The sequence below is a fragment of the Cenococcum geophilum genome (genome assembly GCF_001692895.1).
Source record: "Cenococcum geophilum 1.58 unplaced genomic scaffold K441scaffold_28, whole genome shotgun sequence".
Taxonomy (NCBI): domain Eukaryota; kingdom Fungi; phylum Ascomycota; class Dothideomycetes; order Gloniales; family Gloniaceae; genus Cenococcum; species Cenococcum geophilum.
Window position 1 is genome coordinate 1,540,006 of NW_027137586.1, and position 15,602 is coordinate 1,555,607.

The 15,602-nt window shown below is 54.2% G+C and overlaps 8 protein-coding genes across 8 annotated transcripts; 4 read left to right on the forward strand and 4 right to left on the reverse strand.

Annotated features, from left to right (window-relative positions):
- Positions 1-48: 48 nt before the first annotated feature.
- K441DRAFT_567066 (Kif17 kinesin) lies at positions 49-829 on the reverse strand (the record flags this gene model as incomplete). The annotated part of the gene is made up of 2 exons (XM_067643779.1): positions 49-502; positions 621-829. Coding segments are annotated over 2 exons (663 nt in total), but the record flags the coding sequence as incomplete, so codon positions are not given.
- On the reverse strand, positions 783-2,485 carry K441DRAFT_662010 (uncharacterized protein). The gene is made up of 3 exons (XM_067648978.1): positions 2,308-2,485; positions 2,075-2,240; positions 783-2,021 (listed from the first exon to the last, which is right to left on the reverse strand). The coding sequence occupies exons 1-3, from the start codon at positions 2,411-2,413 to the stop codon at positions 977-979; spliced, it is 1,317 nt and encodes a 438-aa protein (XP_067502726.1). The 5' UTR covers positions 2,414-2,485; the 3' UTR covers positions 783-976.
- A 1,230-nt stretch (positions 2,486-3,715) lies between these two features.
- K441DRAFT_678444 (uncharacterized protein) lies at positions 3,716-4,654 on the forward strand (the record flags this gene model as incomplete). Its single annotated transcript, XM_067651159.1, has 3 exons — positions 3,716-4,101; positions 4,277-4,376; positions 4,592-4,654. 3 exons carry the CDS (start codon positions 3,716-3,718, stop codon positions 4,652-4,654), a joined length of 549 nt encoding a protein of 182 aa, XP_067502727.1.
- A 1,430-nt stretch (positions 4,655-6,084) lies between these two features.
- Positions 6,085-6,480, reverse strand: K441DRAFT_466761 (uncharacterized protein; the record flags this gene model as incomplete). The annotated part of the gene is made up of 1 exon (XM_067641820.1): positions 6,085-6,480. A coding segment is annotated over one exon (396 nt), but the record flags the coding sequence as incomplete, so codon positions are not given.
- A 1,628-nt stretch (positions 6,481-8,108) lies between these two features.
- K441DRAFT_662012 (uncharacterized protein) lies at positions 8,109-8,776 on the forward strand. The gene is made up of 2 exons (XM_067648979.1): positions 8,109-8,309; positions 8,387-8,776. Exons 1-2 carry the CDS (start codon positions 8,131-8,133, stop codon positions 8,445-8,447), a joined length of 240 nt encoding a protein of 79 aa, XP_067502729.1. The 5' UTR covers positions 8,109-8,130; the 3' UTR covers positions 8,448-8,776.
- A 1,034-nt stretch (positions 8,777-9,810) lies between these two features.
- K441DRAFT_149738 (mitochondrial carrier) lies at positions 9,811-11,411 on the reverse strand. Its single transcript, XM_067640180.1, has 5 exons — positions 11,187-11,411; positions 11,044-11,118; positions 10,863-10,992; positions 10,169-10,786; positions 9,811-10,117 (listed from the first exon to the last, which is right to left on the reverse strand). Exons 1-5 carry the CDS (start codon positions 11,201-11,203, stop codon positions 10,025-10,027), a joined length of 933 nt encoding a protein of 310 aa, XP_067502730.1. The 5' UTR covers positions 11,204-11,411; the 3' UTR covers positions 9,811-10,024.
- A 197-nt stretch (positions 11,412-11,608) lies between these two features.
- K441DRAFT_566716 (WD repeat-containing protein 82) lies at positions 11,609-12,974 on the forward strand (the record flags this gene model as incomplete). Its single annotated transcript, XM_067643759.1, has 3 exons — positions 11,609-11,698; positions 11,765-11,984; positions 12,064-12,974. 3 exons carry the CDS (start codon positions 11,609-11,611, stop codon positions 12,972-12,974), a joined length of 1,221 nt encoding a protein of 406 aa, XP_067502731.1.
- Positions 12,975-14,616: 1,642 nt separating this feature from the next.
- K441DRAFT_149797 (uncharacterized protein) lies at positions 14,617-15,481 on the forward strand. The gene has a single exon (XM_067640181.1). It carries the CDS (start codon positions 14,855-14,857, stop codon positions 15,188-15,190), a length of 336 nt encoding a protein of 111 aa, XP_067502732.1. The 5' UTR covers positions 14,617-14,854; the 3' UTR covers positions 15,191-15,481.
- The last annotated feature ends 121 nt before the right edge of the window (positions 15,482-15,602 follow it).

Sequence of the window (15,602 nt, forward strand, 5' to 3'; positions counted from 1 at the left end):
CACGCTCGTTAGCGTGTCGGGATGCTCTTTCCCCAGCGCCTTCTCGTACCCCTCTAGCGCTCGTCGGTTCATGTCCTCGGCCTGCTCATACTTCCCCTGGAATTGCAGCACCGACGCTAGGTTGCTTACGCTCGTCAGCGTGTCGGGATGCTCTTTCCCCAGCGCCTTCTCGCTCCCCTCCAGCGCTCGCCGGTTCATGTCCTCAGCCTGCTCGTACTTCCCCTGGAATTGCAGCACCAACGCTAGGTTGCTCACGCTCGTCAGCGTGGAGGGATGCTCTTTCCCCAGCGCCTTCTCCCTCCCCTCCAGCGCTCGTCGGTTCATGTCCTTGGCCTGCTCGTACTTCCCCTGGAATTGCAGCACCGACGCTAGGTTGCTCACGCTCGTCAGCGTGTAGGGATGCTCTTTCCCCAGCGCCTTCTCGCTCCCCTCTAGCGCTCGTCGGTTCATGTCCTCGGCCTGCTCATACTTCCCCTGGAATTGCAGCACCAACGCTAGGTTGCTCACGCTCGTCAGCGTGGAGGGATGCTCTTTCCCCAGCGCCTCCTCCCTCCCCTCCAGGCGCTCGTCGTTTCATGTCCTTGGCTTGCTCGTACTTCCCCTGGAATTGCAGCACCAACGCTAGGTTGCTCACGCTCGTCAGCGTGTCGGGATGCTCTTTCCCCAGCGCCTTCTCCCTCTCCTCCAGCGCTCGTCGGTTCATGTCCTCAGCCTGCTCGTACTTCCCCTGGAATTGCAGCACCAACGCTAAGTTGCTCACGCTCGTCAGCGTGTCGGGATGCTCCGCTCCTAAAGCAGCCTCCCTTGCCTCGAATGCACCTCGGTCCATCTCCTCTGCCTCCTTGTACTTTCCCATCTCGCTTGCATACCACGCCGCTTTGAAGAGAACCGACGCCCACGCCTCGACCACCTGTCCACCAGCTGGCTGACACGTTACCACTGCTTGAGCGTGCGGGAACAGCGCCTGACACACCGGTCAGTTCTCGTGCTTTCCCACCGGGTAGCTGTCATCCATGAGCCTTATATACCTCTCCCTCCATCCCTCCAGCTCATTATACAGCTCCAGCCATTTCTTCGTTGAGAACTGCACTAGCCGATGCATCTCAAATTCGTGCCCATCCACGCTCATCCCAATCAGGGAGTAATTCGTCAACGTGTGAACATCCTCTTCGAAGTCGGCTTCTCCATCCTCGTCTCGCTGATATTGACTCCGGAGAAGCGACTCTGGAATCCCCTGCCTGTCAAAAAGACTCATCAGCGAGAGTAGTCGAGCGGCAGTAGGCATCTCTCTCCGGATATGTTCGAATGAGATCTGCCAAGTCGCGATGATAGAGTTGGATGCCCTGCCGTCCCTGCGATTATCTTGAATGCCCTTGTTAAGTAGACGGGCTCGGTTGTGGTCGCTCCTGCGAACTTCGTCTAGGTATCGTGAGATGGTCATGCGTGGCGCTCCCTGCTCGATGCAAGCAGCAGCCTGTGTGATGGCGAGGGGCATGTAGTCGAGAGCTTGTAGCAGTTCGATCGCATTGTGCTCGTTCGCATTAAAGCTGAGCTTCTTCTGGAGAAGGGCGAGTGCATCGCACTTATCCATCGGCTTGACCTCCACAAGGCAATCTCCGCGTCCTGTCAGTCTGCGCGCCACATCTCGGCTGCGAGAGGTGATGAGGATGGACCCATTTGGCGATTGAGGTAGGAAGTCTGACAGCAGCTCTACTGCTCGGCCTGGACTACTAACTCCTGCCGCTTGCGTCCCATCGAGTGGAGGGAAGAAGACGGCTGAATCGTCAGCGTTGTCGACAACCATTACCCACCGCCCGTTCGACTCGTCGCACAACCAGTTGCGGACGAGCCGCAAAACATCCGCTTTGGGGTTGTCCCAGCCGTCCATCCTCGTCGTCTCGGCGATCCTCCGGTAGCCCTCCTCGAACCTCGCCTGCGTGCCCGCGTGCACCCAGAACACCCACGTTGTTGGTGACTCGCCCCGCACCTGGTAGGCGTACTCGATGGCGATCTGGGACTTTCTACGCAGGGGGTCAGCCGGCTGTCTATTTATGTTGGAGGGTATGTAGTCTACCCAACGCCTCCAAGACCAACAAGCGCCGCTCGAGATGCTGGCTTGGCGCATATCTGATGTATCTTATCAAGGCTGTCCCGGTTGATGAAGTCGTCGTCTTGCCAAAAGGGCACTGTCGAGGATGGGGGTGGCTTTGGACGGCGGTCGTGCAGGACGGTAACAGGGCCTAAGACGGCTTAGTAGAAGCACCCAACCATGGATATGAACATGGCATGGAAGGATAGATGACTTACCATTGTATATATTGTGCCCCGCATTGCCGCTGCCTTGCTGGACTACGTGCGCTGTAACAGATTCATTGCTAAAATTTATAAGGCTGTCTGATGGAGCGTGGGCCATAACGCGTCGCGAAGCGCATAGGGTAACACGCCATCTGGGGTTGGTGGTTCTTCAGAAGGAGGATAAAGCTGTGAACGGTGTGCATGAGGGTCCCCTACCCAGCCAAGATGCGGATCACGGGCATAGTCACGGCGAAGTGGCAGTACTCGGACCAGCGCCTGAGTTCAGTTTTATTATAATATCCCCGACGACTTCCTTGACCATACGCTTTAGTTATGCAATGGTGTTTCGCTCATTTAAAAAGAAGAGCAAAGAGAATTCTACAGTATTGCCCACAAATATTGGTGCAGCTGATGATGTAAGCGGTAGCACCGGTGTTCCGCACGGACCATCTACAGTAGATGGACGCTGGGGTTAAGGGATAGGGCTCTATATTGAGGCTCTACATTCCAAATACACACTAGATTCGTGACTAGTATAATCTTAATTGCTAACTACAAAAGCTATATCAAAAGCTTCCAAGCCGAAAGCCTCCAAGCCAACAGCTTCCAAATCAAAAGCTTCTATATCTACGGCCTCCAAATCAAATCCGGGCTTTAAATTGGAGCTTCAAATCGAAGCTTTAAATTGTGGCTCGAATGGAGCTTTGATCACGATATTTTGATTCGGCGGGGTTTAGGTTGGCGGTTTGGTACATTTAGTCCGCCATATCTAGGGTAATTTAGGGTAATTACCCTACCGTCTCCACACTCACAGTTCCCCAACGGATGTCGCATTCCTCTACTTTAGACTACCCAATTCCTACAGATCTCGCGGGATCGCTGGGTCATGGTCGGCCCGTCTCCCGGCAGACAATGCAAGATGTGGATAATTCCAGGGAATTGCGATTTGGAAAAAGCAAATTATGTCCTGCATGGGTTAGGTGAACCTGCATATTATCCCGCCCAACCTTATCAGCTTTACTGCGACCTTGACCGGACCTCCGATACCTCCATCTCCACACGAATGCACACCCGCACTACACCATTCTCCAATTCAGCTCTGACACTTGCGGATTTGCTCTCTGTCAATTCTCCCTGACAGCGGGAGTCGGCAGCGTCAATTTCAACCTCCATCGGCCGGTACCCGCCGTTCGATGGAGACAATTGTTAGAACAAATTCCTATCAACTTTCTCTTATCTGTCACCTTGAGCATCCAACTCGTCCATTGTGATCTATCATTTATTATCGTCATCGCCATCTCCATCTTTCATCTTTACGACCTTTCTCAAACAACTAAGACAAACACTCTACCACTACTTCCGTCCTGTTACTATACCATCCTACAAGACCACTTTCCACTATCTTCTGCTACTTTCCACCATGGCTACTCTCCCCCCAATCTCCGACCTTCCTTCTCTTCCCGCCTCCAGCCTCACAGCAGTCCTCGACCTCCTCTTTGAGCCCTCCCCACCCCTACACACTCTCTCAACCCCGCTTCTCCAATCCGCCACATTCTCTTCCTATCCCGCCCTTATCGTCGCCATCCAAACCCAACTAACTACTCTCGCCTCCTCCACGTCTCCAGACGCCATAACCACTCTATCCGAGATCCTGTGTGCGCATCCACGCCTAGGCGAGAAGAAAGTCGACTCAGAGCAGAGCCGTGCAGAGCAGGCGCAGCTAAACAAAGGTGGACAGGAAGAGGCCGAAGCTCTAGCGAAGTTGAACCGGGAGTATGAGGAGGTGTTTCCCGGGCTGAGATATGTGTGAGCAGTGCAATCCACATTCAATATTGCTTTCTTTATCTCCTTGCACACCGCATGACCCTTGCTTCAGCCAAAGAGCACTTTCAAAGCAAGAGAATGTCAATCTTTACCAATCCCTCTTCCCTATTTTCCCAGATTCTCCCACCGATTTCTAATAACATGTCTCTCCTGGCAGTGTCTTTGTCAATGGCCGCTCGCGCCCTGAGGTCATGTCCAATATACGCTCACGCATTTCCCGCAATGACATCGCTGCCGAGCGGGCCGAAGCTATCCAGGTACGCCTTTCTCCCGGCCCTAACCCCTTTCCTAGTTCCTTGTAGCTGCTTCTGTCCCTCTATTAACTTTTCCTATGCATTATTCCCATTTTATTTCACCTTGTCCTCAGTCACATCCCTGTCTTGTANTTCATGTATTATCCGCCGAGTTCATAATTGAACTTCACTTCCAATATCTGCTACACACACCATTCTCAACTAATGTGACGCATTAGGCAATGTGCGACATAGCCGTCGACCGTGCACAGAAGCTCCCACAGGGACTAGCACGACTATAGCCTCCACACACCGCACAGCATCGACAGGAGAACTTCTTCCCGTACCCTGCATCCATTTCCCTAAGTTTATCTCAGATGATCCTGTATCCAACACCACTAGCACTCATAAAAGCCAACCCAGCAACGCCCGCTCCACTCCTCTTGCGCGGGGAGCGTTGGCTCGACTGCCAATTCTTAGTCAATTGTAGCTCTGGAACCGTCTACCAGTGGCTGGGACTAACCCATGGCACCGCATCACAGCAGCAGCACTTAAAATCTCATAAATTCAAAAGACATCACAAGTCATTATTTCCCTTGATCGAAATCTCGCCCTGAAAAGCGTACATTCTCGTTCCTGTGTATTCTTACTCCTCATCCAAAACATCTCCATCTCTCGTGCCACAACTCTCAATCCCCAGACCCAACTCCAGCAGAAACGCTCAAAGCCGAAATGCGGGAATTAAACCCAATAATCCGCTTGAAGCACAATGGCCATTCCCATTATTTGGATAAAACGATAGAAGCAGCACGGGAAAATGCACCATGCCGCCCAAAGACCCTAGGGGAAGAACCAAAAACCCCGGCCCAATGCAGCTCGCGAAATATGTCCGTGCGTCCGTTTCCCAGTTAGAGTCGCTGTAATCGCTATCAGTCCAATAGTTGCAGTAATCATGTCACTCCGTCCTTTCCCTTTCCTTAGCTCCGGTGCGCAAAATCGCAAAATCACAATCAGTCTCAGTCTCAGTCTCCCAGTCTTTCAGCATCTTAGTCTCTCTTAGGCCTCTCCCATCCTCCCCTCAATAAAACTTAAACACTAAAACCTCCTCCTCTTCCTCCGTCCCCACCCCCCCAAACTTCCTCACCTCCCCACCCAGCCTGTCCCCCGGCCAAATCGGCTCAACCCCTTCCGGCCCATCCACCCCATCGTAATCCCCCACAACCGCCTCCTCGGGATCCAGAACACTAAAATCGGAATAATACTGCACGGGGAACGGCGGCGTCCTCGCCGCATCGCTGCTCGTCTCGACGGTGCTGGAATACGACGCAGAGGTGCTGCAGGGCGAGCCCAGCATCTCAGCGTCCGAGGAGGAGGGGTCGTCGTCGTCATCATCATAGGGGGAGCGGACTTCGTCTTCGAGGTCAAGGGCGTCGTAGTTGGAGATGCCGAGCGGGGAGGGCGGGAGCGGGAGGTAGTTGCGGCGCGGGAGGCAGACGGGCGGGGCGGCGGACGGCGGTGCGGGCGGCGGAGGGGGGCAGGGGTAGCTGTAAGGGGAGCTGGGCGGGCCGCTCCAGGGCCTGCTCCCACCAGTCGCAGTCGCAGTCGCATTCGCATTCGCGCCGGAACCCGGATTGGCGCTGATACCCGGATACCTCGAGGCCGGATACGCACTCGCACCCGCACCCGCACCCGCACCGACACACCCGCTCAGCGCAAAATACCGCCCCTCGCGCACCGCGGCCGTCGGCGGGAACGGCGGCGGCCGCTGCAGCACCGGCCGCGTGTGCATCTCGTGCGCGGCGTCCGCAAACGCCGCGCGCGCAATCTCCAGCTGCCTTCTCTCGTTCTCCCCCTGCGGCGCGACCCCGCCCCCTGCGGCTGCGGCGGCGGCCGCGCGCCGCCGGACGCGGTTCAGGATCGCGGCTTTGCGCAGCAGGTGGCGGCCCAGGCTGCTCTTCTGCTTCGCCCACACGGCGATCTTGGAGCTGCCTCTGTCGACGATGTTGGAGGCGGGGAGGGAGAAGGGGCGCGAGAGGCGGGAGGTGATGAGGAAGAGGCGGAGGCGGCGCTTTTTTTTGCCCAGGGTGGAGAGTTCGCCGTCGATGTCGGTGAGGGGGCGCGGGCGCTTGAGGGGTGTTATTGGGTCGTGGGTTGCGGTGGATGAGGACGAGGGCGAGGGGCGGAAGGGGAAGGTTAGGGGCGGGCTTGATGGTGCAGGGCGGAAGGTGAAGAGGGCGGTTTTTGGGATTGTTGGTGCGGCTGTCGTTGTGGTTGCTGTTGATGTGGTGGTGGTAAGGGGTGGGTTTGAAGCTGAGGTAGGGATAGAGGGGGAGGTGGAGGAGGGAGTTGGGGACCGGCGCAGCGGCGAAGACATGCTGATGGATGGCGGGATCAGAGACGCGAGACGGTCGAAGGGTCGGCCCATTTTCTTCGCCGTTTGTCGGGGTGGTAGATGCGTGGATGCGTGAGCATTGCCGGCGTGCAGTTTATCGAGCGACGAGTGCCAAGATGCTGCGTTTGGTCGGCCAGGAATGAGGATGTGCTGTGTAATATCTCCTCGGATCGCGAGGACAGAGCGTATATGAAAGGGTGACGTTGAGTATGGTGTTGAGTGTCGAGCGCGGTGAGCAATACCGGTGTATCACTAAGACGGTGGTGTGCAAGGATAAAAGCGTGCAATGGCTGTGCCTGGGCGAGGCATCACGAGGTCTGCTGCTGCATTGGGTGTCCAGGAGAACAGGTTGAGGGGAGGGTTCTCTGGGTAACGGGGAGACGGGCTGTGGGAGAGGAGAAGAACGGCCGGGTGGGACATGNAATAATACGATACCGTTACCTTTGGCGCACTGTCGCTGTGGTCGCCGCGTCGCATCCTCCTCCTCCCCCAGGCCTGAACCCGGCATTTCGGAAAAGGCGGAGAACCTGGGCAGCTTGTGCAGTCTGGGGCTGCCCAGTCGTGCCCAGATGTCAGATGACGAGCACGGCGCAGGGATGGCCAACAAGAGCCCACTAAGAGCCCTCGAGCCCCGAATTCAATTGGAGCAGAAACACGCGCCACCCGATGTTCCGTGCGACTTCTGCCCCGTGAGTCTGCTACCAAACACCGCCAACGCTGCCAACGCCGCCAACACCGCCAAACCGCCTGCTGGGCAATTCCCACCGTCTGCTGTCTGCTCCACCCCGTATCTTGTACCCGCTGCTGAGGTATGCGAGACTACGGTCGAAAAAATTATGCCAAAAGCCCCGAAAGATTTGTAGTCCACCCGCTCATAACGCAGGGAAATTTTTGCTCAAAGATTTTCTCCTTTACCTCCTCCACCAACAGCCACGTGGAAAACAGAAGGCGTCCGGCCGCATTCCCGATGCGGCATCTAGTAGCGAGCCCGGCCCCCCTGCGACTCTTTTCGTTCGCGAAACGGGCTGATGTTTGGCCCCACCGTTTTGGCCCCACCGTTCAGCCTCGTGGGGAAAGGCGCCGATCTGCATCATTAGGAAGCGCATTACTAACCCGTACTGGCCTAAGAATGCCGGGCGGGCTCCAGTTTTGATCAGCCGCCGTGCTTTGATCCAGGAAACACCGTCCAATTCCAGTGAGAACACCGCCAGAGCCGCTCAGGACGCGGCCGGTCTATGAGGCGTGGTAGCTAGGCCCAGCCCCGCCGATGATTAAAAAGGGGGGACCCTGGAATTGAGAGGATGAGACGAAAAAAAAATTTGAAAATGACCAAAAAAAAAATTTAATTCCTTGGATGAGACTGCTCGGACTGCCGACAATAAAAAAATGTCGCACACGTCGAGAACACGACATTCTGCTGTCGCATCTCATGCCAACAAAACTACCTGCTACTTTTCTATCAGGGCTCGATCGATCGCATACAGCATCTGTCTCGTCATCCTGCCGTGTCTTGCCTCTGTCCTGCCTTTGCCTTCGCCTTGCCCTGCCCCCGACGCAACCTACATGTACGTGTCGTGAGCGAGAAAAACTTTTCATGCCTGCTGCTACCACTGCCATCCGTTCACCCGCTTACTTCGCCTAGCTTTGCCTGTGCTAGCACCAACACTCAGCTGCTGTCGGCGAAAATGGAAATGCTGACGTAACGATGGCCTCATGATGCTGGATGATACACGGCGTGCCGTGGCTTCGTTTATGTAGCTGCTCGTTGACTGGCTGGCTGCTGGTTCCAACATGAAATAGTTGGAGTACATAGCGCTGGGCACGGGCTGGAACCCACCGAATCTGGGGATCGGCTTGGAGCCGCGCGGGGAGAGGCTGCCAAAAGAGTGGGTCTTTTCTCCAGGGAGACACCTGTTGCTAATGCGGCAACCTCCTTACTACCATGGAGGTTCTGCCAATTGTATGGTAATACCGGTAGTTTTCATTGTATTAGTAGTCACGTGTAGATGAATAAGAAGATATTGATGGGGACGAGTTCCCTAAAGGGTATAGATGAAGTGCCTCTTGGGTCAAATATACTCCCTCCCCAATACCAAAATTCTACCTGGTTATCCCGATATTGGTGACATTCACTAATATTTCCGAAACCCAGCATGTCACCATCTTGCTCCAAAAAGGGGTTGATCAGGATGGCTTGATCAGGACGTGTTGATCGTGATACAAAGTATGTCATTACAACCACGCATCGTCTGTTGTGTCTCCGGCCCAGCCCGCGAAGCATCACAGCCAGGTTCTGAGTGGTGGAGGAATACCTTCTGCCGCTCTTCTGTCAGTCATCACTCTCCAGCATCATCTTGCCTCACAGGCTACTCCCTGCCCTTTCCCTTGCTTCAAGCCTCCAATCCTCCTCGCCTCCGAAATTCGCAAGGGTTCTACTCGCATTAGGCATTTTCTTTTCTGATTCAGGTTTCCTTCCCCTTCAGAAGAAAACGAACGAGCACGATCTGACAGGAACCAACACCAATGTCTCCTGCACGCATCATTGGCTGCGACTTTTACGACCGGATGCGGCCGCCATGCAAAGAATGCTGGAACTTGTTAGAGCTCCAAACCAGGTGCCTGTCGTGTTACGCTGCATGGAGCATCACCGAAAATGCCGCTGCCGCGTACCTGCGAATTTGCTCGGACAGAGTGGATCCCGAGTTGCAACAGAACCCTTACCCGGATTCCTGCCAAGGACTGCCAATGTCCAACAGGAAATACCATGACTCCGACGTCGAGCTAACAAGGTTGCGATCCGAGGACAGTTGTGTGTTGTGCTGCACGTGCCATATATCATATATCCATCCATAGGACAGGGCAGTCAGCTTCGCTTCCCAAGCTCCTCAGCCAAGAATTGCACAACCACTCCAGGTAAATTGGGCTATTATTACACTTCCGCTACTCATGTACTTTTACTGCTCGGGGCGGTCTGCTGGACCGAGTCCCGAGGAGATGGATATGATGAGGTGGACACGCCAGCACATGATTCCTCGAATCAAGTGGTTGATGCTATACTATTCCGAACACTTCCACGCCTGAAAATGCCTGACCGAACTGCGAAGTGCGAAATGCGACAGCAAGATGCGACAGCGAAATGCGACCGCGAAAAAGCGACAAAGCGGAAATACCCAAGAGACCATCCGTCACTTTCCGTCTACCAACTAGTCTAAATAGTAAGGTACATACATATTATGCGAGAAGTAGATCATTTCACCCACCACCTAACCGATGCTCTATATTACACTTTCTCTCTTAGCGACTGGGACAGCAGCCGGTCTTCTATCCTCCGCATAACTTTGTTCGTCTGTTCTGCCAGACTGAGCGTCAAGACCTGTCACATGTCAGCGCGCGAGTTCCAGCGGAGAGTTATCACGTCCCGTACCGTGTGTGGTAATATCCGGGCGAGATGGGCGAAGAAGCCCTTATACACAGCTAGGATGCCCTCAGTCTTGACGGTGCGGTACAGGCAATCGAAAGCGCTGTTGTAGAGGTTGCCCGTCTGATTATACATGCGCGACATGACCGTGTCCGGCGGGTGCATGACGACGCAGACTACAAACCCGCTCGCCGTGCTGCTGGCAAGATGCAATGGTGCGCCTTCTTCCATCCCCAGGTGCTTTACCAACCGCCGCTTCGCGAAGAAATATGTGGGTAGCTGGACGGAGCTGCCGAAACCTGTCCGGACCATGGCAGGCCCTACTCCTCGATACAAACCCTTTATTCCTTCTTGGGTGTAGATGGTCCGTAGCCCGTCCCACGCGTTCTTGTAATGATGCTGTGTGCCTACAGGGAGGAAGGGTGAGTATGATTGCAGTCTGGTTTTCACAAGGAAGAATGGTGATCCAGCTGCCGCGCCGAGGATGCCAGACGTCGCGCCCGAGAAGATATTAACACCAAAGGACTGAACGTTAGGGTCCTTGAAGATCGCGGTAGTAACGGTTTTCCGGATGGGCTCGTAGAAGCCTAACCGGCATCCATTGAGAGTCATCTGGTAGATATACTGTACGCACCAGGGACGCCTTGTCAGCAAGCCCCAAGATGCGCTGAACATCCCTCCCCTACAAAGACCAACTCACAGCGCAGCTCAGCCCTCTTAACAGTCCCTTTGGGCCCTCATTTTTGAGAACCACTGCAACGCCGTGAAACACGCCTTTATATTGCCGCACCACTTCTTTCTTTGACTGCAGCTCCCCCTGAAGCTGCAATCTGTAACAGCGTCAGCGTATGGGCGATGGGTAGCACAGCAGAGATGCACACCGAATCTTGATGGTCTCAAAGCCGTGGGTTACTGTGACCGCTCCGCAAGCCGCAACACCCCCAGCAATGAACGCCCTATGTAGCCTTAATCAGCCCAATGTCTTCTTCCACATCCCCGGGCTCTCCGAATGTGTGGCGCATACCCCAGTGTTGTCGACATGGCTTCCTTTCCCCCTACCCAAGGCGGGAATTGTTGTTTCGTGGTCGATAGGCGTGCGGCTGAGGGCGAACAGTTGCTTATGGACGTTCGAAGTGGCGCGCAGAGTGGATTATATAGCGAAAGGGAGCAATCTGACAGGCTTACTGGGGATTATCAACAGCTGGTGGTGATTGAGGAACAATTTAGTACCGAGGACTGCCGAAACCGGAGTACCCGGATGGCAGAATGTCGGTCGAATTTTGAAGCAAAGCGGAACAAGCCTTTCCACACTCTTGTATCAACCACCAACAACCGCTACAGCAACGCGATACATACACATTAGCCCTATACGCAGTGCGATACTAACTGTAACGTGCTCTATTCTCGACATGCTCGCACCGAGGTAGCGCCTCTGGTAAACCGACAATGGCCGCTGGCTTAGCAACCCCCTCCACCAACAGTGCACCTCCAACCCAGAAAGTTGGCGATGTAATTGCAAGCTTCCGTCCTGCGAGAGTAAGCATTCTTCTTATACACCTCGGCTCTTTGGGACATCTTGATTGACCTTGCCATTTTGTCCAGCGCTTCAGACCCGATGATTCCAAGACCTCGGTAACGTCTCTCGACTTTGACGACACAGGCGAACTCGCCATCGTAGCCCGCGACGATGACACCCTCCAGATCTATAACTGCAAGGAGGGAAAGCATGCCAAAGAGCTGAAGAGCCAGAAGTATGGCGTGCATCTCGCGCGCTTCTCGCACCACGCACAGAGCATCATCTACGCCAGCACGAAAGTCGACGGTAAGACATCTGCATTTCACCACTCCCTCTCCAGTGGCCCCTAACCCCATCCTAACACCATCCTAACCCCCTCTCACAGACACAATTCGCTTCCTCTCCACGCACGACAATTCCTACATCCGCTACTTCCGCGGCCACACCGACACCGTAACCTCGATCGCGCTCTGCCCCTCCTCCGACACCTTCCTCTCCTGCTCGCGCGACAACACCGTGCGGCTCTGGAACCTCGCCTCCAACCACTGCCAAGGGCAACTCAAGCTACACGCGCCCTACCTCGCGACCTACGACCCCTCGGCCACCGTCATCGCCATCGCCTCCCCACCCACCCACTCCATCCTGCTGTATGACCTGCGCATGTACGACAAACCCCCCTTCGCCTCCTTCGACCTACAGGGCCACGAAGCGCGGTACCTACGCTCCGGCTCCAGCTCCGCCAACAACAATGGCGGCGGGGCAGGAGGGGCAGCGGGAGGAGGCGGTGGTGGTGGAGCGGGGGCAGGGGGAGCGGCAGGATGGAGCAAGCTCGAATTCACCAACGACGGCAAAGCCCTTCTCCTCGGCACAACCGGTATCGGCCACTTCGTCCTCGACGCCTTCACCGGCGACCTGACGCACTTTCTCTACCGCAAAGCCGGTCCCAGCGGCCGGCGCCCTCCCGGTACCCCTCCCCCGTCCTCCCGTTCCCACTCCCACGGCAACCCTTCGCACAACCCCGCCGCGTCTCTGCCTCCGGCGTCGCCGGCCGCGGGCCAGGGCGACGTGTGCGTCGCGCCGGATGGGCAGTTCGTGGTTGGGGGCAGCGGGGAGGACGGGCTGTTGGTCTGGGATGTCGGTAAGGCGGCCGGCGCGGATGGGGTCGCGCATCCGGTTGCGGAGCTGCCGGGCCAGGGCCGCGCGGCGGTGGTGGGGTATAATCAAAGGATGAATCTCGTGGTCAGTGCGGATCGGGATTTGGTGCTTTGGCAGCCGGATCCGGATTGTTTGCCTTAGGGGGAAGGGGAGAGGAGAGGGGGAACTGGGGGAATTGGGGAGATTGGAGGAGGGAGCTCAGGATTGATTCAGGGGGGGTGGAAGGTTTGCTTGTGGTTGAAGAGCTGGAGCGGGGCTGATGTGGTGGAGCGGAATCAGAGGGAATCAGGGAATCAGAGATTAGGCGGGAGAGAGGACAGAATTACCTGGGCTGCGTAGATGGAGAGGCGGCTTTAAAGATGATTATACCCCGACATGGAAGATTTAGTGCACATCTTGCATGGGACGGCGTTTTCTCACGGGGTTTTCGCGGGTTTAAAGAGATCGGCATGTCAAAATATCCAGAATCCAACAGATTTACAGGTTAAGGTTTACCATCTCAAGTAACTGCAGGTGTGGACTTGGTCCTCTACTCCCGAACGAGGTATATCAGTGACAGGCTCGTACGGTTTCTCTCTCACGACAACCGCGCTGGCCATCTGGCCGATCAAGCGGAAACTCTGACGTGAACACCTTCAGTGTAACGAGGCGAGAAGGAGGAAGAAGAATTGCGGCGCGGCTTGGCTGGGCGTAGTCTGGTGCGTTTGGTGCTGAGTTGCTGATTTCGCGTTCCTTGTCTCTTACCCGCCTGTAGCTTTCGCTTCGTTGCACGAGGTAACGGGGTTCTGACCGGTCCCTGAGTTATGACCGATTTAAAGTTTTACTAGTTGTTTGTCGGCGGACCGGTCAAAACCCCGTTACCTACGTTATCACAAAGGGATACCACAAAACGCGTGTATCACTTATCACAAGAATAATAGGCACGGTTTCTAGCATGCCAATACCATAGACAACTCCAGTTTCCTATAACTGCATAGCGCCAGCATACGACTCGGCCACTTAATCCTATGCAATTATCATCACCGTACTTGACATCGCCAACACTCATCTTCACTTCTTGATTCGAGCTAGCAGAATGTCGCACCAACTAGATCCCGCACTCCATTACACAGCGTGGCGAGGCGTGGAACTGGTTGGAAGATATCTCTTCGTACCCCGAACGCTCTTTTTCCTCCTGGCTACTTGCAGGTTGTGTTTCCATTTGTAACACTTAATCCTTAGGAAGCAAGATAGTCGTGTAACTAGACCTTCAGAAGCCTGACGTTAAAGACGTACGAAATCCTCCACTTTCTGTCCTTTCTAATATCAACACTTTCGGGTCATATTTTTGTCTTCTCTTCCGAGTTCCCTTTTTAAAGCCATTTCCAGTGCATCAAGTGAAAGGTACGAGGCGGTGGACTAATCCCAATGCAAGAAGTGGTATGAAGCTGACGAGTCAAAGAGCATCAGAAAGGCTATCATTGGTCATTTAGTGCTCCGTCTGGGCATTAAAGAGGCAAAAACGAATGTCAAACTCTATCAGGCTAGTTTTGTCCTTTATCGAAATTTGTAAGTTGCTTTATGCAATAATATAGAAGACTAAGCATCCGAGCAGAATATCTATAGAAAACCGACCTTTAAAATTATATGCAAGGCTACCACAGGCTTTACTCTCGGCTATTGTGAAGGTAAAGATAGTCAACCACAGCCCATGGATCCATATGGGTGTTAAAGGAGTTGGAACTCAATGGCAGACTCTACAGAGCTTGGAGGCACAAGGCCGGCGCAGGGTAGAGTCTGCCATTGAAGTTCCAACTCCTTGAATATCCGTATGGATCTCTCGGCTGTGGTTGGCTATCCTCATCTTCACAATAGCCGAGAGTAAAGCCTGTAGTGGCCTTACACATAATTTCAGGGTCGGTTTTCTGTGGATGTTCTACTCGGATGCTTAGTCTCCTATATTGCTGTATAAAGTAACTTATAAATTTCAATAAAGGACAAAACCAGCCTAATGGAATTTGGCTTTTGTTTTCGCCTCTTTAATGCCCGGACGGAGCACTATTGCAACAGCAACATCACTTTTGCCTGCAACTGGCACCGCTACACTGACTAGCCCTCCGTATGGTTATCAATCAGATATATGTCTTGTGACACTCTTCGACCACGTTCGCAACAGAATACCTTCCCACGAAGATGGCGGGCAGAATCTCCCAACAGGCCTTAACCACGGAGTCTATCTGTGTCATCCGGGCTATAGCGAAACGGGCAACATCTTGATGGTACTTTCGGCTTTGGATCACCCTCAAGGCGGTATCCACCACGAAACTGCACGAATTGCGTGCGCTATTGTTGCTAACAATAATGGGAGGGTTTCTTAACGGAAACAAGGGCGGGTGAGCGTGCTCGGGTTAATCCTGATGGAATTCTGCGCGGAAACAACTACTACTTCCGGGTTTCTGAGGACGCTGCGGACGGTAAGCGGACAGAAAGTGCCCGTATAGTAGTGCTTATTTTTGACACTGAGATTTAAGAGAAATATTCTGTTGTCCCCATCTTTTGCCCACTGGCGCTTTTCCCTACGACGTTGTCGGTATGGCGGACTCATATGGTCCATACTGGTGATGGGGATGAGTTAAGGGTAGTTCAAGAAACCGCTAATGAGGTATGACCTATTCTAAGACAATATTCTTTCGTCTTTAGTTTTTAACTTTCTTTATAAGCATTCCGTGACGATCAAGGAAACCCTGCGGATTATCCGGGTCTACAACCCCAACTGTCCGATTTTGCTTG

Excerpts from the sequence above, each read along its gene's own strand:
- K441DRAFT_149797 (XM_067640181.1), top strand. The coding sequence starts at position 14,855 with ATGCCCGGACGGAGCACTATTGCAACAGCAACATCACTTTTGCCTGCA.
- K441DRAFT_149738 (XM_067640180.1), bottom strand. Across the intron at positions 10,993-11,043 it reads TTTGAGACCATCAAGATTCG|ATTGCAGCTTCAGGGGGAGC; the intron begins GTGTGCATCTCT and ends ACGCTGTTACAG. Across the intron at positions 10,118-10,168 it reads CCCGGATATTACCACACACG|GTCTTGACGCTCAGTCTGGC; the intron begins GTACGGGACGTG and ends GACATGTGACAG.
- K441DRAFT_662012 (XM_067648979.1), top strand. The coding sequence starts at position 8,131 with ATGTCGCACACGTCGAGAACACGACATTCTGCTGTCGCATCTCATGCC. Across the intron at positions 8,310-8,386 it reads GCCCCCGACGCAACCTACAT|CTTTGCCTGTGCTAGCACCA; the intron begins GTACGTGTCGTG and ends TACTTCGCCTAG.
- K441DRAFT_662010 (XM_067648978.1), bottom strand. The coding sequence starts at position 2,413 with ATGGCCCACGCTCCATCAGACAGCCTTATAAATTTTAGCAATGAATCT. Across the intron at positions 2,241-2,307 it reads GGGGCACAATATATACAATG|GCCCTGTTACCGTCCTGCAC; the intron begins GTAAGTCATCTA and ends AAGCCGTCTTAG. Across the intron at positions 2,022-2,074 it reads GTTGGTCTTGGAGGCGTTGG|AAAGTCCCAGATCGCCATCG; the intron begins GTAGACTACATA and ends CCCCCTGCGTAG.